Here is a 21196-nt window from a genome sequence, read left to right on the forward strand (position 1 = left end):
AAGTGACACAGTGCCCTCCAAATATTACACATGCTACTAGTCATGTCCAAATCAGAATGTTCCTGAAGCATCTAGAGGCCTCTCACAGTTGGCAGACTGGCTGAGTAAGTTCTGAGTAGGAGAACTGCTATTGCTTAGGACAACCCATTCTGTGTGGGTCTCTAAGGAGGGCCATTAAAAATCTCATTAATGTAGACCTTTGGTTTTCAGTGAGCCTGATAAGTTTAGAAATGTGTGAAGGCATTTCCTCCCTCCTTCCTTTCTTACCTTCTTTTTTTTCTTTTTCTCTATTTTTCTCTTATTTTGCTTGTCACAATTCCTGTAAGGTACTACTGTGATTTAGCATTCAAGGGCCAAGGGATGCTATCCATGTGTTATATCCCCTCCAAATGCCCAGAACACCGTGGTTGAGAAATACCTGATTTAAAGAGTCTCAACCAAACTTCTACCATCAAGAGCAATAAATAAATAGATAAGTAAACAAGTAAATAAAAAATACGAGGTGACAGCAGCTGCTATCTTGAATAAAAGTAACTCATAATTGATTAGGTTATTAACTGCTCCTTTTATCAGTGGAGGAGGGTCTTTCATGAACATGGCTTAGATGTGAAAATAATATAGTGGGTATGGGTTGAAGTGTGTCCCTGCAAAAAGACATGTTGAACCCCTAACTAGGGGGGTACTTGGTACCTGTGAATGTGACCTTAGTTGGGAATCCAGTCTTGGCAGATGTAATCAAGTTAAGATGAGGGCATCCCGGTAAGGGAGGGCCCTAATCCAATCAAGACTAAATGACTAATATCCTTATGAGAAGGGAATTGAAACAGACTCAGAGGGAAAACGGCCATGTGAAGAGGCAGAGATCAGAGTTAACACTGTCATAAGCCAATGAACACCCGGGGCCACCAGAAACTGGTAGAAGCAAAGAAGGATCCTCCCCTTGAGGCTTTGAAGGGAGCGTGGGCCTGCTGAATCCTCGATTTTAAACTTGTAGTTTCCAAAACAGTGAGAGAATCAATTTCTGTTGTTTTAAGCCATCCCAGCTTGTGGTAATTTGTTATGGCAACCCTAGGACAATAATAGCTAATCTATATTTGTCCCAAGCTTGGAAGGTTGGCATAGTTCAAGGAAGCAAGGAGTTCGCAGCAAACTGGGGCGAGTAGTGTTTGGGGACAGACACTTACTCACCGGCAACCTCTTCTGGGTAACTGAGAAGCCAGGAGAAGGTTTCCCTTTCTATCCAGGAAGGTACACTACCTCTTACATTCCTCTACCTGCGAATCCTTTAAAGACAATCTTCACTGGATTCACTTAGCCAGAGTGAAATTTTATTTCATAAAGATGTGCAGGTAAGGGTGGTTCCCCCAAAGGTAGCAAGCTTGTCTGGAAGTTGACTCTCATTCCTTTCCAGATTTCCCGTGCTGATGTGTGATGGCGTGAAGAGGCTAACTGGATCTCCTCTCCATTCTGTGCTACCCCTGGGGCCTTTCGGTGTTCAGTGCATTCACCATGCCTCGCACTGTGCAACTCCTCATCCAGGTGATGTCCCAGCTTCCAGGCCACTTTCCACTATCTCAAGGTATCTGTCCTCTAGGCCACTCCCTCAGGCTCCATGCTCATCTACACACCAGCGCATGGCAACATGGTGATCTTCTATTTCCACTATGCCATCTTTGTTAGCTGGAATACTTGTATGGAGACAGTCAGTTATCCCATCATCTAATATTTGGTCACCCAGTGTACACCTCATAAAATAAATGCATAAGATCAGTCAATCAATTGAAACAATTCTTTTATCTATTATTTTTCAAAATAGTGTGTTGGTTAATTAGCATCCTCTAATGGAGATCAGTGAAGTTTTGTGCAATCATTGATTTGTTTTTGGTACCATTATGAACTCATGAGCTTAAACAATGTGATTCAGTCCTTTGAAATTATCCTTATGGATGTTCCAACTGTTCTTTGGCCAGTGGGAGCCTCAGTAAGTGGTTCTGAGTCCTCTTGACAGGAGGCTCGTAATTTTTTTTTTTTTAGCGGTACGCGGGCCTCTCACTGTTGTGGCCTCTCCCGTTGCAGAGCACAGGCTCCGGATGCGCAGGCTCAGCGGCCATGGATCCCGGGCCCAGTCGCTCCGCGGCATGTGGGATCTTCCCGGACCGGGGCACGAACCCGTGTCCCCTGCATGGGCAGGCGGACTCTCAACCACTGTGCCACCAGGGAAGCCCTCGTAGTCTTTGATAACATCCCTGCTGTCTGGTATAACAAGATCCTCCAGGCTCATCTTATACATTTCCGAACCCCACCTGGAGTTAGCCATTTCTCCTGGAGCTTTCATTCCTTGTACTGGAAATAAAATTTAGCAACCACCATCTGAGAACCTGAATGACTCTTAGGCAGATCCGAATCTGCTTCTCCTTCTTTGGAGGGAAGCAAGCAAGTTGGCCTGGCTTGAATGAGTCCTCACAGACTGTGAGAAGAGAAAGCTCGACAAGTGACCATTTGGAGTTACTGTAACAGTCCAGGATGAGATGATAAGGTTCTCAACCAAGGCTGTAGCTGTGGGGATAGCAAAGAGGATCAGAGGTGGGAGAGATTCTAGAGACTAAATTTACACAAGAGGATTTATCAACTGACTTGGCAGTTCAAGGCAAAAGATAGCAGACCTGGGTTCAAAGCCTAGCTCTGTCACTCACTGACTGTGAGATCTGCATCTCATTACTCAACTTCTGAGACTTAAAAACCTGAACTACAAAATGGGAATAGACTGCCTATATCTCTTGGGGTGGTTGGGAGGATTAGATGAAACTGCAGATGAAATGAACATAGTATCAAGTGTGATAACTACGACAGCTAAAAATTAAACATGTGAATTTCCCCTCTTCCCAACAGGCCTAGATTTTTCTACAAAAGGAAGGGGTTGGCCCAGATCACACCAAAGCCTCTTCCAGCCCTGTCTGCTCCAGCCCCCTCTCTCTTGTATTGTTCTCTGATAATGCCATGGAGTATTAATAATGGATCTCCCAGCATTTTCCTAAACCACATTTTATTGATTATTTTATTGAAAAGATGATATAACAGATTTAATGTTGCCAAAAGGGAAATAAATCGTATATTCTTCTGAGGGCTGTTTTTCTTATTTGACATCAAAGTTGACAAATATCATTTTAGAAAATCTTAGAGTGATGTTTTAATTTAAAATTGCTTCCATAAGAGACCAACAATGAAGATATTAAAAACTAACAAAGTACCTTAAACACTGATCAGTTAGCTCAGAGCCTCTTAAAATACTTTCCAAGATGGCTGTCCTGATCAATGATTTATGCAGCACTCTGGCTTTAGAAAATATAATATTACTTTGTCAATTCCTTCCCAGAACCTTCCTTACCCATTAAGTCAGTGATAACCTGTAAACCTTTCTGAAGTTATCTGTTTTTCTAAGATCTTATTTTTGAGGACTCTGTTGGAAGGATTTTTGAATCAAGATTTTGAGGACAGTAGTAGCCATCTAGCAGTTACTAGAGCCACATTGACTGTTGATAAAGAGGGATTAAAATACTGATTACAATGTTACTTTTTAAATTGCGAAGGCAATACAAACATTAAAATAAACTTCAGGCCAAACAAATGAGCATAAAAAGTGAGACTGACCCAAAACTCATTTGCCGGAAATAACCAGTGTAAACTTCTAAACTCTTTTCTCCGTAGGCACACACATGACGTTTTAACTATTTTATCATGAGGTACATTTTATTCCTTTGCTTACTCTTTTGATATGTTGTGAAATATAAAGTTGCAATATAGTAGTTCAATATATTGTCACCATTTCTACCTGTTAGTACGTAAATGAGCCACCTCATTCTTTTTAGCAATTGCTGAATATTGCCCAGTTGAATAAACATGGAACTGTTCATTATGATCTGACTAGTACTTTATAATTACATATTTATTAATATTTTTAAGAAGTTCTTTTGGGATTGACATATATACACTAATATGTATAACATGGATAACTTATAAAAAAAAAAGTTCTTAACCAAGACAAACAAATAAGACCTAATTGGTTCTGGAGAGAGGATGAATACATTCTTGTCAATTTCTGTGTATTTTACAGTTTCCATAATAAAAAATGAAAAACAAATCAGTGCTTGAGTGCAACTTTGAAAAACTGTTATAAAACGAGAGACAACTGTCACTTAAGGACATTCAACTTTTTTTAAACAAAGACTTGGCTGTAAATTTCTGAATGTCAAAACCCCCATCTCCCCTCTGCCTGATAACTCTCCAAACTGAAACCCTATCCTCGGTGATGCAGTCATTTTTGCTCTTTCAGCAGCCACACTTGGCTTTGAGATTTTGGGTGTCACAAGCCTCCTCTTGTCAGTGTCTGTTCCTTTTCCTTCCAGGGGCACTCACGACCCCAGACACAGTTCCCGGTCGGTCCTGCGGCACAAGGGCCGGCCTCGCCTCCTTGCGCCTCCTCTGTTCACGGTCCATCCTGCTCTTCAAGATGGTGGAGCGTCTTCCCACCTCAAGAATGGACAAGTGACCTCACCGAACAAGCAAGGAGCATGTTTTTCATATAAAGAATCATCTTTTCCCTTCTTTGGTTGGTTTATAGGTTGCCCTTCAAGTTGATATCATCTTAAATTTTACTATTATCCCTTAGGCTTCATCTTTCTCAAGATCATGTTCTTTTTGGCAGCTGCTAAATGAGTAGATGTTTTTATTTAAGGCGGAAAGTAACATGAGTCTTTGTTGGGTGATGAAGCTGGGGGATATGCCAGCCTGGGTGACTTTAACACCAGCCATGCCAAGGGGTGTCAGCCCTGCAGGGTAGGGAACAAGTGCATACAGGATACGGGTCTGATTTTAGTCAGGACTTCCCATCACTTCTATCTATCGCTTGGACTAAAACACAATTCACATTTCAGAATCACCAATGAAGAGAGAAAGAGTCTGTAAAACCAGGAAATCTCCTATTCTCTCCTTCAGCTTATTTGTGACTAACTTACACCCTCAATACTCAGCATTTGAATTGACTTACCATCCTCAGACGTTACTGGGACATTGCCAGTCATGCCTCCCTTTGACTTAAATCACTTTCATCACCAGGCTCTTTTTAGCTCTTCAGAAAATTCTCAAAAATGTTCAAATAGGAGAAGTACCTTTATCTTCTCTAGCTGAGCTCAAAGGTGACAATTTCTTAATTGGCCAGAGAGTATAAGAAGTTTCAGCTATTTTCAAGTGATAGCCATGGGAAAAAATAAAAGGCTTACATTTGTAAAAGAAGTGTTTTATATGTGCATAGCTTTAAAAAAAGCTGATTTTCAAGTTTAGCTTTTGTAACCCTCAATGAAAACGAAAAGCCTGACTCTTTTTTAAAAACAGCTATTTGGAAACACTAGACAACAAGCATTTGATAGTAAGCAAGTTTGCCAATGTTTCCTTTTGGGGGGATCTAAGGTGAAATTTAAATTAAGTCTTCATTGTGCCAGCCCTCAAAAATGTATTTTAATCCTTCAGCTCAACAAATATTTTGAGTACCCCCCCCCCCCCCCCCTTAGTGCCACACAGCACTGGGGATACCACAGCAAACAAGAGAGACAAAAATCCCAGGATGGGGGGACTAGGGATGAAGGAAGAGAGACATTAAAGGAAAAAGTAGAGGCAAGAGGCAGGTGAGGGGCAATGGGAATACTGTGTTGGCAGGCAGAACAGACTGCAAATTTAAAAATGTTGGTCAAGGAGGATAAAAGAAATCAGACAGCAAAAAATGCATGTTCTATGAGGCCCAGATTAAGAAGCACTGATGAAATTGACCAAAGCAAGGCTTGCTATTTTTAGTATGTATTACGCATTTTCTTAATGAAATAAGATTGTGCGCATGATTAATCTCTCTGGTGGCTTTTGAGCAGAAATTCAGGATAAAGATCAGGTTTCCAGGACTGACTGTAAATATGTACATCCTTTGGGAACACAGGAAAGGAAATCTAATGATGCAGAAATAATCAGAGAGCAGCCAGGAAAGAAAGAGACCAGAAGGGGAAGTGCAGACTGGACGCTACAGCCAAAGAGCCTGAAGTCAGTAATCAAACACCTCCTCAAAGTACGCTTGACAATTTCAAGGCGTGGGGGAAATAAAAGAGTAACTGACAAAAAAGAAATAAAAATGTTGGTAAGGTAAGTCTCACTGAGAAGGTGACATCTGAGTAAAGGTTTTAGGAAGGTGAGGGAATTAACCACATGTATATTTAGAGAAAATATGTTCCAGAGAGAGGAACCAGCCATGGCATGCAATAAGGAAACCAGTGTGGCTGGTGCCAGGGGAGCAGAGGAGAGGTAGAAGCCCTGGTCCAAGATGAAGGGGGAGCAGCACAAGTGGGTCTGGATGGCTGCTTTAAGGACTTGGGCTGAGATTTCACTCTGAGCACAACAGAAAGCCATTGCAGAGCTGTGAACAGAGCAATGTCATCATCTGATACATTTCCACAGGATGGACAGCTGCTCTATAGAGACTAGACCTTAGGAGGGAAAAGGGTAAAAGCTGAGAGGCCCGAGAGGAGGCCCCTGCAGGATTCCAGGAGAAAGAGGAGGGGGGCTCACACCACAGACAGCAATGGAGGTGGCAGAAAGCGTCTGACTTTATGTATTTTAAAGGTAGGGCGAACAGATTTTCTTGAAGCATTGGATGAGGGGTGTTGAGAGAAAAAGAGACTCAAAGATGACTCACGATTTTCAGCCTAGGCAACTGGAAAGTTGGAGTTGCCATTAATTGGGAAAGGGAAGGCTTCTGCTGGGGACTATTCTGGGAGAAAAGTCCGAGAGTTCATATTTGGACGTGTTGCGTTTAAGATGACTGTGAGATGGTCAGCTACTGATTTTCTTCTGACCAAGTCAATCGCCCTCAAAGAACATAAGTTCCCTGAGGGTAGACTTCTATTTTGTTCATTGCTGTATCTCCAGAGCCTTAGACAACACATGAAGATTCTCCATTAAAAATTAATTTAACAGGGACTTCCCTGGTGGTCCAGTGGTTAAGAATCTGCCTTCCAATGAAGGGGACACGAGTTTGATCCCTGGCTGGGGAACTATGATCCCACATGCCACAATGAAGATCCCGCAGGCCGCAACTAAGACCTGACACAACCAAATAAGTAAATAAATAAATAAATTTATTAAAAAATTAATATAACACATATTTGCTAGCCACTCATTACATGTCTTGCTCTGTTCTCCATGCTGGGGACACAGCTGGGACAAAACAGCCAGAATTCTCATGCATCTTATATTCTAGGAGTGTGAGGCAGATGTGCCAATGAAGTAAAAATCTTCTATGCATTGTTTAATAAACTTTTGTTGAATGTTTACTCACATGGCACTTGATGTGTATTATCATAACTCTACAAGGAGGAGACCGAGACCCCAGAGTTGGCATCGCACCAGCCTGTATTCCTCCAAAGCCTCTTCCACCATACCATGTAGCTTCTCAGAGAAAGTAACACAAATCCCATCCACATCGGGTAAATACCAGGATTGCGTTTCTCTCCAAATAAGCACTGAATGGGGAATCTGCTCAAAACAGGACTCTTCGTGAAGAGCAGTCTAGGAGGCCAGCCCGGAAGCGGGCAACCCCAGGTCACTCAGCCCTCCTTCATGCAACCAAACCACGCAGCTGAATTCCTCTTGACATTTCAGGGCATTTTCTTATTCTTCTGCCCCTTTCACAATGCTGAGGGTACCTGAATTACCTGCCATTAAGGGCTGTCACATCCGTTTCCTCTGAAGGGCTCAATTTGCAACCTTTCACAAAACTAGAAAGGTGTACTAAAAGAGGATGGATATGCATATACATTTGAGGAGGAATCTCTTATCTCCTTCACCTAAAAATGAAACTTGATGAATTTTCCATTCCCAGTAGCAGCATCAAGGAGGTGGTGTGACGAAAGAAACGGAAGAACAGCTTCAGGGCTAACACCGCATTTGGGCTTCTGTAAGAAACTTGCTTGCTTGGGGCAGGAAGAACCGGGTTCCTGATTGGCTGATTCAAAATTAAACAGCTCCCTCCCGCCTTGGGGCCTTCCCGCCCTGTGAAGGGTATAAAGGCCTCGCCCGACTGTTAGTCGGGGTCTCACTTCTCTCCGAGTGGGACCCTGTCCGGACAGTTTGTGTAAGCTTCTATACTTGTATAAATCCTTTGCTAATCTTTCTACCTGGTGTTGGTGATTCTCGGGTGTCCTTGGTTGGGACACGGGTCGCATTTACCGGGGAACTCGACTCCAGGCGTGTGGCTGGCGGACCGCAACAGTAGAAGACTCTCAGCCTTCTAAAAGTGAAGTAGCATATGAACAAATACATGTGACGGCCCCCCGACCCGCCCACCCCCATCCCTGAAGCCACCGCCTGCTCCTTCCTCGGGTAAGTTTGCGACGCTTGGCTTGCCGGCAAGAAACTAGGAGGCTCCATTAAGGCTTGTCGGACGCGACGTTAAGCCTGGAGTCAGGAGGAGTCCCGGGACGCCGCGATTCCTCCCTGGGAATTCAAAGTCGGTTTCGATATTCTTTGGTCCCGACTTTGAACTGGGATTGTGTCAAAACTTGTTCTCTCCTTCTGTCTTTTGTCACTCGTGTGTGTGCTCTTGCATTTGCTTGGACACTTTGGCTTTGTGCTTGTGCTAAAACTTTTAGCTCAACAGGAATTTAACAATGGGACAAGGTATGTCCCGGATGCAGACCCCCCTGAGCCTAGCTCTGGACCACTTCAGAGACTTCCGCCAGATCGCCAGGGAATTCGGGGCCTCTGTAGACCCGGAAACCCTCCGCACCTTTTGTGAATTGGAATGGCCGACATTTGAGGTGGGATGGCCATCCGAAGGTACGTTCTTTATTTCGGTTATAGATGCGGTGGAAGATATTGTCTTTAAGGCACATGATGATCAGATTCTTTATATTGAGTGTTGGCGGGGTCTCGTGGAGACACCACCTGACTGGCTGAGGCCCTGGTTGCCCCCGCCGGGAGCTACCAACAGGAAGGAAATAAGAGCTAAAGATAACATATGTGCCGCCAAGATGGCGGACGGGAAAAAACCTAATGTTAAACGCTCTAAGTCCCCGCCCCCTCCTCTTGTAGGGGAGGGAGAGCAAGAAGAAGAAACCCCTCCTCCCGAGGCGTCTGCACCTCCCCCTCCCTATGTCCGTCCCGAGGCGGATACCGGCCCCGATGACGACATCCTCCCAGGTCGGCCCAGGAGACCTTATACCCGGTCTAGAGATCACTTGACTGAACCGCAACCCACTGCTCTGCCTCTGCGGCAGCAAGCACGTAGACCAGGGGAGGCACAGCTCTTTCTTACTTACGCCCCCTTCTCCACGACTGATTTATATAATTGGAAATTACAAAATCCTCCATTTTCTGAGAAACCACAAGCGTTAATATCACTGTTAGAAACTATATTTGTAACTCATCAGCCGACCTGGGATGATTGTCAGCAATTGTTACAGGTTTTGTTTACCACGGAAGAAAGAGAAAAAAAAAATCATGTGGGGGGCCCGTAAACAGGTACTTGGTCCAGATGGACGGCCCACCGATAACCCCAACCTAATTGAAACCGTGCTCCCTAGTACCCGACCGAAATGGAATCCTAACACGGAGGAGGGACGAGGGGCTTTGGGCCGTTTTCGCCAGGCTCTGTTAACAGGACTTCGGGCGGCAACACGAAGGCCAACTAGTATGTCCAAGGTTACAGAGGTGACCCAGGGAGCCACAGAGTCTCCAGCCACCTTCCTGGAAAGGCTGATAGAGACTTATAGGCTATGGACCCCCATAGACCCTGAGGCACAAAAAAAAAACAACAACAGGCAGGCGGGCAATTAACTTGGCCTTTGTGACACAGTCGGCTCCAGATATCCGAAGGAAATTACAAAAATTAGATGGTTTTGAAGGGAAGAACTTATAAACTGAGAAGAGACAGTCAAGGCAGGTATTAAAAGAAAAAGTATTCTCAGCCACTAGGCAATGTGTGACTTGTGCACAAGTAAACCAAGGGGCCAACTCACAACACCAGGAACTGCATCGGTATCGAGGCAATGAGGCAGGCCGCTTTTGGGAAATGGACTTTAGCCTGATAGGAATTTTAAAAGAGGCCTTCTCCCCTAAGCTAAGTATTAAACAAAGGGGAAACCTTTGAGATACAAATGTCCTATCTGGTCTTCTAAGAAACCCTTATCTCTGCCATCTTTTTAAATGCAAATTTAAAAAAAGAGGGTAAAGTAACTTAACACTTGACTTGTCAAGGATAAATAGAAATCCCAAGTGTCTTTTCTATAAGCACTAGTAAAAAGGATTTAGCCATCTAGATTGGTGACCTTGATTTGTTCCATCTGCCAGAAGCCCAATTTGAATCCAACCCCTTGTAACTGATAGATTTTATGTTGTACCTGACTCAGGACTGAAATTTTGGAATGGGAACAATGAGACCTCTGTGTTTGTATTTTCATACGTATCTATATGTGTGTTGTAGGTGTATGGTATTGCCAAAAATTAATTCATAGAAGAGCTCTACTTAATTGGCTTTTAAAAAAATCAAACACTTACATAAATACTCAGAAGTAAAAAATAATCTGGCCAGAATGAATTTCGGGTTCATGTCATCTGAAAAATATTCAGTACTAAACTGATATCTGGTATTGAAGGTGGCTTAAACTTGTTGGTTTAATATAGACATGTCTTTAGAGTCATCAATGTTGAGTATAATACTTCTGTTGTACCTAGGTTTACTAACGGTCAAATAAAACCTTATTCCATCTGTTATAAATCTGTCAACAAGAAAAGTAACTCAATGTAAAAAAAAGAAAAAAACTTTTAAGGAAGGTAAGATGTATGTTTTCAGTAAAAAAGGTGGGACGAATGAAAATAAAAAGTACTAAAAACAGTAATACGTGATCAGGATTTTCTAAGATTGGACTGAATTTAGTTCCATTAGTAAATGGATTTTATTAGGAATGGGCTAGAACAAGACTGGATTTGGTTTCTTCCCCCAAAGTATTCTTAAAATGCTGCTTTTGACAACAGACTGTGTGTTTCTTTACATTTAAGTGATCTGTATTTGCTTTTGAGATCTTTTGTAACTTTGGTTAAGAAATAAGTATTGTCTCACAGTGACCTATGATCTTATTTGACCAACTGTTTTAAAACTTTTTGACAAACTTCCCAAATATCAAATTTTAATTGTTTCTTTTGATTTCCAGTTAACTTTGTGATACTTTAGAGGTCCCCTGAGGTATCTTAAAGAAAAATATTTAACTAAGATTACTTGGTATGTTAAACGTAATCATTCATAATTCTGGTTATTGTAACCAAGTTTCTTTATTGATTCCAAGGATTTGGACTGGATACAAAAGAAAAAGGGGGGGTATTAGATAACGAGAAGGAAGGAAAGATATGGATTACAGGGGGCCACTGGGACTCAACGCTGTTTTTGGACCACAGACAGGAAGGTCGACTTGGGCAAACAAACAGTCACCCACTCCTTCCTGGTCATGCCTGACTGCCCCTATGAAGGCAAGACAAAGATCACCGAATTTTTATTCCTGAGAACCTAGGCCTGATGTTGATACGACGCTTGCATGAGGGAACGCATCTGGGATCTACAAAATTACATGAACTGTTAAAAACTCGTTTTCGAATTCCATAACCAGTTTCCCGAAGTAACCTTATTACAATATGTGGATGATTTACTTGTGGCTGGAAAAACTGTGCGGGAATGTCTAACAGGAACAAAAGACCCAATAAGGTTACTACAGGACTTAGGCTATAAACTCTCAATTAAAAAGGCTCAGATTTGTCAAGAACAAGTAAACTATTTAGGGTATATCCTAAAAGGAGGACAGAGATGGCTAGGAAAGCCACACACTCAGGCCATCCTAACCTGGGCTTTACCTAGGGTAAAGCCCCTACCACAAGAAAGGAATTGAGAGAATTCTTGGGAATGGCGGGCTATTGCCGGCTCTGGATACCCAGATTTGCAGAGCTGGCCAAGCCTCTATACGATGCCCTGAAGGGCGTTAACCAGAATGGCCCCAAAGCCACCAAGATTAACTGGACTGAGACACAAGGGAAGGCCTTCCAGGACATTAACAGGGCTTTTACCTCACCTTCTGCTCTGGCACTCCCCAACCCTGATATGAATGAGCCGGGGTGGCAAGGGGAGTACTAACTCAGAAACTTGGGCCCTGGTGAAGGCCGATAGCCTATCTCTCTAAACAACTGGACCCAGTAGCCTCCGGGTGGCCCTCATGCGTCAGACAAATTGCAGCCACTGCCCTGCTGAACCTCGGCACTGGAAACCTTTTGTACAAAAACTGAAAATAAAATTTCCGGAACCCACATTGCCACCTGGAGACTTAGTCTGGGTAAAGAAGCATAACCCCCAGACATTGGAGACTAGGTGGACTGGACCTCATCTGATTGTGTTGAGTACCCCGACTGCTGTTAAAGTCGACGGTGTCCGGACTTGGATTCATCATAGCAGAATAAAGAGAGACTACACCACAGAGGACGTGGACACTAACAGACGGATTGACTGGGCAAACTTTAGCCCAAAACGAAACATACCTCCTGAATACGAAAGACCAGGAATCAAGGATTTGATTAGTTCCTAGAAAAAGGGGGGAATGTGACGAAAGAAACGGAAGAACAGCTTCAGGGCTAACAGCACATTTTGGCTTCTGTAAGAAACTTGCTTGCTTGGGGCAGGAAGAACCGGGTTCCTGATTGGCTGATTCAAAATTAAACAGCTCCCTCCCGCCTTGGGAACTTCCCGCCCTGTGAAGGGTATAAAGGCCTCGCCCGACTGTTAGTCGGGGTCTCCCTCACTTCTCTCCGAGTGGGACCCTGTCCGGACAGTTTGTGTAAGCTTCTATACTTGTACTTGTATAAATCCTTTGCTAATCTTTCTACTTGGTGTTGGTGATTCTCGGGTGTCCTTGGTTGGGACACGGGTCGCATTTACTGGGGAACTCGACTCCAGGCGTGTGGCTCCCTGACCGCAACAGTGGTTTGGTCTTTAGTAGCCCCCAGTAATTTCAACAATCACTTCCCCCTCGTTCAGCCACCTGACATTCTCTCCATCTCACGCAACAGACCACTCCCAGCCTCTTCCACGTATCCTATGCAGAAATTCTGAAACAGCCATGGCCCCTGCCCTCTGTCCATTTCTTATCCAGTTTCCACATGGAATGTGATATCACACTTCCTTCCCCTCCTACATTTCCTAGAAGGTAAACGATGAATGATCATTTATCCTCAAAAACTGATAATTCTTTCTCATGCTCAGACCTGTCTGAACAGTTCTTCAAAAAGGACAATTCCATGGCTCTCTCCTCTGGAACGCCATCTCTGACAACACTAATTTTTAAGACCAAACATGCTGAGTTCCCTTTGGTTGGGTGATGGCCGTATTCAGCTTGATGGTACCTCTCACGCAGTTGACCCATCAACAGCGAGAATTTCCATGACCAGCCGAGTGTGTGATCCACCAATAACTTGCCTCTTTTCCTGTTCAAGTCCACCAGATTTCTCTAGGACCCTCTCATGGACAAATGGGCTTTGAGACTCCCTCATGTAATTCTGAGATGTACTGAGTCCTCTCCTAATGTGACACATTACCTTAGCTCAATAGAATGACCAGAGTCTTAAAACATTTCCCTAAACACATATAGATTTTGCGTGGTGAATGAAGAGGACATCCTTTTATCTTTACAATAATTATTACTGCTCTTCCTAAAGAATCTAAATTACAGTACAAAGCAAGAATCATATAGTGTGGAGGGTTTAACAATGAAATAACTGTTCAACGCCAGTATAATGGTAGCTGCCTGTCGTCTATCTGTGGATCACAAAAGCTTTTCCAATGGAAAATGAAAAGATTTTATAAGGGGCAGAAAACCCCAGTAACAGCCCATCGTGGATAAAACAGTGTGTGAAAAAACTCTCAGGAATGAGGTTATGCTTCTGGACTACACAAGCTGGCAAGAATATCATAATTTTAAAGGTAACATATATTTTAATAACCCCATACAGGGAAATATATGTTCTATCCAGTGAGAAGCTTGAATGATAGCTTTAAGTTTACGACCATGGCCAAAAAAAAGAAAAATGAATTATACCTTCTCTCCTCCAATTCTTCTCATGTGCAACACCTGCCCTAAAGATTCTGTGCCCTTATTTCCTCCTTCATGGAAAAGAAAATCAGGTGTCATAATTTGGACTGTAACTGGAAGATATTATCATCAAAGCTGTATTCTACCATGCATCTTATTTTGTATTTTCTAAATATCACACCTGGTAACTTGCCACAATTTTTTTTCCACTTAACAATTACCTAGTCACAGATTTGGCCTTAAGTATAAAGGTGCAAATTTCCACCACAGTCTAATTGCTGAAAGGATTTTTTTCCCCAATCTGCCTTGAAATTCTGTCTAATATGCTGCTTCAGGCTCCATATAGCCACAGATTCCAAGTCATACCTATAGACCTATCCTGCAGGAATTATGCAAACCTTATATAATAATTGTGAGATGTGTTATGATCCTGGCACAGAAGACAGCATTGAAATCCAAAGCTGTTCTATTAACTTTCTTTTTTAATCAGCTGCCAGCTGGATTCTGGAAGGCTTAGTTCCAGCTCCTATGCAAGAACACTGTTACCATTTCAAATAGTATACTGTTTTTTTTTTTTTTTAAAGGAAAGGCCACAAAAGGGTGAAGTAATGTAGCCTCAGGGAGGCTACAGAAATCCCACCGATTGTTCAGAAAAACACAACAGTGCACAGTAAATGGATATGCAATCCGATTCAAAATGTTCCATTGGAGAGCTGCCTCTGAATCCTAACGTTGTAAGTTGCTTTCAGAGAGACTGAGCTGCTTTGAAATCTCGGAGTCGTCTTCCCATGAACAGATTGTGATGAATGAATGAAATGGAGTGGGATGGCTAAAGCCGGGTGGGGCAGGGTTCAAAATAAAGCCAATCCTATGTCAAAGCCATTGCACTGATGAACCACGAACCACACATGGAAGGCCAAAGGTAGAGTTGCTAGAATACAGGATGGATCAGTTACATTTGAATTCAAGATAAACAACGAAGAATTATTTAGCTTAAGTGTGTCCCAAGTACTATATGGGATAGACTTAGAAATCACTATTTATTTGAAATTCAAATTGGACTGGGCAACCTGTATTTTTAATTGCTAAATCTGGCAACACTAACCAAAGGAAAATTAAAACAGCTTATTTTCAGTTGACATTATGCCACCTTGCACCAATGAAAAACACAGATGACAACAGTTATATAATCGCCTATTTTGTTGTAATGGTTTCTATTACGTATAAATGGCAGAAGTCTCAAGGTTTATAAACGATATTAAAACAGGTAAAAGAAATGGGCTATGCTGCTGTAAAGGATCATGAAGACCATTTAAAGATCCACACCTCAGAAAATCTGATGTTACATCAACCCCTGTCCTTTAAATAATTTAAGCTGTGACTACGAAATGTCATGCCATGAACTACATACACAAATCTGTCTTATTTTATAGTAACCCTACTTGCACATTAACTGGATGATAACCTATTAGCCCTGCATTTCCAACTAAAAGCAATCGTTGCATAAGGCAGGTACCCACTACTTGCCTACCTCTTTTCATAACCACTGCTGTCTTCTAAATGAAACATTAATCTTTTAGGCAACTGTTTTATTCAATACCTTGCTAGCAAAGCAAAGACAGCCATCTCTCTGTATCTGTGGGATCTGCATCAACCTTGGGCCGAAACTATTGGGAAAAAAATATTCCAGAATCCAAAAAGCAAAACTTGAACTTGCTGCATGCTGGCAACTATTTACACAGCATTTACATTGCGTTAGGTATTATAAAGCAACCTAGAGGTGATTTAGAGTATACAGGAAGATGTGCGTAGGTTATATGCAAATACGATATATCATTTTATATAAGAAACTTGAGCATCTGAGGATTTTGATATGGGGGCCAGGTTCTGGATACTTAGGGATGACTATATTTGATTCCTAAAGTAACGTATCCAATTTCGGTAACTTCTAAAAGGGAGAAAAGCATCGTAAATGTTAGAGCAGGATTCCATTCCTTTCACTGGGTGTTAAAACAGTCAATACACTGTGAAAATATTTTTTAAATGTCCCTCTTTGTTGTTTCCAGTGGATGCTGTACCCCTCAGCCCCACCCCTGTCCCCCCCAAAATTGTAGTTTAAGAAAATCTGCTCAAACAGTGTAAATATTTGGCCAATATTTTTCTTATAAAAGCACAAGCACGATGAAAGCACCACTAGACCAGGCCCAAATGATCAAGTTAAATTAGAGATCTGGCCATTATTGATGTTTTTGGATTCTGAAGAGAGCCATTCTGGATCATTCATATGCCATGAAATGCCTTTTCCTAAGTTGTTTGATCTGAATTATCCAAAATTTGTGGCTCTGGGAACCTGACCTTAAGGTTTAGCTGAGTTGGGCTTTTGAAACACACCAGTCTGCAAAAGACTTTGTGGAAGAAATAACATCTTCCGTGAGACTTTACTTCTGTTTGTTACTGAGCGTTTTTTGGACTGTTGTGCTAAATTTGAACTGGCACATTATTAATCTCTTCAAATTAGGCATTTAGTAGGCTCAGCTGAATCTTTTCTTAATTTGCACATGAGTGTTTGCCAGAACAGCTGGCATTGTGCTGGAATATTAGTTTAAATCTTCAATTTACATAGTCCAAGCACAAACATATAAACTTTGGAAAGGATGATCTAACTGGTGCCAAACACAGTCAACTTTATTAATAAGAATAATAGCAACAACAATTGCTAATAGTTATCAAGCGCTTACTATGGTCCCAGGCGTTATAGGTATATTCAGTTATTTACCACTTTTAACAGTCTGATGAAGTTTTATTTCCCCATTTTTGTAGATAAGAAAACTTGAGAGGTTAGATTATGTGCCCTAAATTATACAATTAGTAAGTAGTAAAACTTCGCTTTGTCCTGAGGCAATCTAGCTGCAGAATCAGCAAATCTATCCCATAATAATGGAGAACTTCCACCTTCTCAGGTAGGTTTCACAGAGAAGGAGGTGTCACTCTGTGACACAGACTTCAGGGGAATAGGAGGTAACCAGGCTAAAGGGATGCAAGCCACCCTTTACCTCCACTCCCAACCAACCACAGGCAACCTTGCCATTCCCATAAATGTGTGTGCATTTTTTGGTTTATTTTTAACATGTTTATGATAAGATTTACGATATGGCTTTAATATGCTTATGATAAAGCCCTGCCATATATCAGGACCTATACTGAGAAGAGAGCCATAAATGTGTAGGGTGGGGTCTTCCTTTGAGGATAAGGACATTTGAGATGTTAGTCACTTGAAGAGCTAGCTGACAGGCCTGGGACACAAATAGTCTAGCTGGGCGGCAGACTGGAATCTAGCTCTGCTGGTCTTGATCACCATGTGACGAAAGAAATGGAAGAACAGCTTCAGGGCTAACAGCACATTTTGGCTTCTGTAAGAAACTTGCTTGCTTGCTTGGGGCGGGAAGAACCAGGTTCCTGATTGGCTGATTCAAAATTAAACAGCTCCCTCCGGCCTTGGGGACTTCCCGCCCTGTGAAGGGTATAAAAGCCTCGCCCGACTGTTAGTCGGGGGTCTCACTCACTTCTCTCCGAGTGGGACCCTGTCCGGACAGTTTGTGTAAGCTTCTGTACTTGTACTTGTATAAATCCTTTGCTAATCTTTCTACTCGGTGTTGGTGATTCTCGGGTGTCCTTGGTTGGGACACGGGTCGCATTTACCGGGGAACTTGACTCCAGGCGTGTGGCTCCCGGACCGCAACAACCAAGGGACCAATAAGTAAGCTTGGGTAATGGGGCAGATTGCAGTACTCTCGCTGGGGTGGGGCAGACAGGGCAGAACCTAAGGCAGCAAAAACTGGGTCAAGGGACTTTTGCCTCTCTTACCTATGCTTGTTTCCCCTTGAACTCCTTGAATGTTTGGAAAAGGACTCTGGGAAGTTCCAGTATACCTCAGATGTCTCAGTGAGGGAATTTTTTAATATACTGAGCCATAGAGCACTGCAGAGCAGCAACGACGGTGGTGGGAATGAAAGAACTGAATCTAGAGAGGAGAGGGAGAATGAAGACGGAAGCTTCCTGTGGCCTGCCATCCTCCCTCCATCCTTGGTTCTGCTGCCTGCCCTTGGAGGTTCTGGCTTGTAATTTAGAGGCAGTACTCCTGTATGCTTAGAGTGCCTTAGAGGTGTTTGGGAACGGTTTGTAAAATAGCCATGCTAGTTTTCTACCCCAATCAACTCTGAGAGAACTGAAGACAGCCCAAGGTTTCTCTCTTCCTTCTTTTTAAAATACAAGTGAATAAGTGTAGAGATCTACTTTTGCTGTGTTGTTGACAATGCACAGGTATTTACAAGTGTCCATTATACAGGCTGGACAAAACACTATGTATATGTATTGAGTAGATTTATTAAGCTAAAAAAGTCCCCTGCTAAGCCCCATTCCTGGCTCAAGAAAGTATCACCTCAAGAGTTTTATGGAAAATTTCCTGAATCCTCTAAAGATGGGGTGGGGGGAAAGCAACTGCCTGATGAAACTATCTAGAGCTTTGCCAAGGGAGCCCCAGGATGATCCACTGAAACATGCATGCCACTTTCATTTCAAGAACACTTGTCCCTCTCTCCTTTACAACTTTTTCTAGAAAAGTTATATTTTAGTTTCTCAAAACACCTTACTTTGGGATGTAAACAACCTTGTACGGTATTTATGCCTATTTTTATATTATTTTCCTGATAACTTATTGCAAGTAGCTCTAACAACACACTGACCCCCGAAGAGATTCCTTCAGAGGCACAAACTCAGAGGAGAGGACGCTTCATCACTCTGTTAGGGAGATGTACTCAGAAACATAACTATGTCTTCCGGGGTCAGGGGAACCCCAGAACTGGGAGGCTGTGATCTTCTTTGTTCTGGCTTTGACACGTGTGCAGGGATGAGTGAGGCTGCGCAGCGGGTCCCCAGCTACCAGCCTCCTCAGTCTGGGCCGTGAACAAGGTCAAGGTTCTTGCCGCAGCAATAGCGAGGCTAAACTCTAAAACTGGCCAAGAAAAAAAAAAAATTATATATATATATATATATATATATATATATATCTCGAGCTCCTTAGGGAGGAAAAAAACCCACAATACACTGCCTTAGTAGGGTTAATCCCGGCGTTGCCAACTGCCAGAGTTGTTAAAAAAAAAAAAATTAAAAGACAAACCACTAAATAAAATTAGCCAACAAACCTACCTACCAGCTCTACTGGCTCACTGAAGGTTTTCTGAGCCTCAAGCCTCATGAAAGGATTTCTAGAGAGGAGAAAGGAAGGCACCTTTCCTGTCATTTCGTAAACGTCTCTTGGCAATCCCGGGGCTAGGGCCTAGCCGGCTGTCACACTTGGGGATACAGGCGCTCCCAGCCTGGCCCAAGGCTGTGCAACCAAAGCGGCAGGAGACCGGGAACCCTCTGCGGACGCGCCTCCAAACCTTGCAGACACCAGAGAGAAAAGGGAGCTTTCTCAGGCGTTCAGCAAGTAGAGGAAAAAGACCAGCTCTAGCCTCAAGTTGGGAAACTTTTCCTCAAAACTGCATTATCCTTTGTGAGCTGCCTGGAAACCCCTAGCTTCTTTTCAAGGGATTGTAACGACTTGTGTCCACAATTACAGGAACCCAAGCAATTCAGGAGGAAAAAAAATACACACACGGACTGCAAGCATGAGTCAAATGGCTTGTGTACGTGGCTTTGGAACATTCTTATCTAAACACGCTGGTGTCCCCGCACTCGGGCTGCTTTTTCCACCAGTGCCTCATCCATAGTCAGTTGTCCCTTGTCTGCCTACATTTTCTAGAAAAACTGGATACCCCACCCTCAGACTTAAAGCGCTGTTCTGAATCTCTCCTCTACGCCCACCAAGCCGAGCTCATTCCTCCGGCTCCTTCTCTCCCCAGGCCCTGCTTGGAGGCCGCTGCCATCCGTGGTCCTGAGGCCAGCGATGCGCGCGTGGGGAAGCCGTCCCGAGGGTGAGTGTGTGTAGGGGGAGTGGGTGGAATGGGGAGGACGCTAGTTTTAGCCAAGTTAACAGTTTCTGCCAGGGCACATATTTTGGGGGAGTTTCCAGGCCATAGGGTAGAATTGCAAATCCCCAGGGGTGATCACGAGCTCGAGCCGGGTCGGAGCAGCTGCCCTGAGACTGTTAAGGCCGCATCACCCCCACGCGTAACTAGGAAAGGTCGCCGGAGACGAGAGACCACCAAATCTCGGGGAACGCAAACCAGCCCCGCCAGGTGCGCGGCCACAGCTTAAAGCTTCCCCAGATGCGATGCCCCCTGCTTCTCCTTATTCCTCCCTGAGTCCAACCGCGTCAAGAGGTCTGGTGCCCAACTCTGGCAGGGTGTGCTCGGAGACCCGAGAAGCCTCTAGTTTCAGTCAGTGTCGCCAACCCGGGTTTCAAACGCATCGTGCAGCCACCTGTTTCACAAAGCCCGGAGTTTGTGCGGGCGCGGGCTGCGGCCGGAAGAACCCTGTCATCCCCTCGGTCCGGCTCGGCCCAGGATCTCCAAAAACGCACCTCGCTCTAAATCCAAGTGCGCACGCAGCTCTGCGAAACGCTGGAGGCTCGCACCACTCCGGCCCCCAGCGCGCGGCGACTTATTTCCCGGTCTCCCCGGTTCAGCCCCCGCCCCCAGCGCTGGTCGCCGGGCCAGCCCTCCGCCAGATCGGCGCCCCAAAATACCTGCCGTGAAGATGCAGAAGGCGAAGAGAGTCTTGTAGACCATGGTACCCTGGTGCTTGGTGCCGAACCCGGCGCGGGCAGCGGGAGAGTTTGCCGGGACTGACCGAGCGCCCAGAGCGCGGGCAGCTCCTCCTCTGTCCGCTGGCTGCGGTGAGAGCCGGGCGACCGGGCGGCTCGGGCGGCGGTAGGGGAAGCACGGCGAGCGCCGCGCGGCTCCGTCAGCTGCTTGTACTCCGGCGCCCGGCGCGCTTCTGCTCCATCCCAGCCGCCCGGGCCGCCTCCGCCGCCGCGACTGCCGCCGCCAAACCCCTCCCACCCGGGTCCCGCGGAGATGCCAAGGCCTTTCCTCTCC

General features: G+C 44.1%; 1 protein-coding gene across 1 annotated transcript in view; it reads right to left on the reverse strand.

Moving 5' to 3' along the window:
* The window catches only part of PARM1 (prostate androgen-regulated mucin-like protein 1), a 106903-nt gene extending 85755 nt beyond the window's left edge, over positions 1-21148 (reverse strand). Inside the window, exon 1 of the mRNA XM_007463204.1 lies at positions 20845-21148. Coding sequence (XP_007463266.1) covers positions 20845-20887 — 43 coding nt within the window. The 5' untranslated portion in view covers positions 20888-21148. The remainder of the gene's footprint in view (positions 1-20844) is intronic.
* Positions 21149-21196: the final 48 nt, after the last annotated feature.

The sequence above is a fragment of the Lipotes vexillifer genome, unplaced genomic scaffold (genome assembly GCF_000442215.2).
Source record: "Lipotes vexillifer unplaced genomic scaffold, Lipotes_vexillifer_v1.1 scaffold872, whole genome shotgun sequence".
Lineage (NCBI taxonomy): Eukaryota > Metazoa > Chordata > Mammalia > Artiodactyla > Lipotidae > Lipotes > Lipotes vexillifer.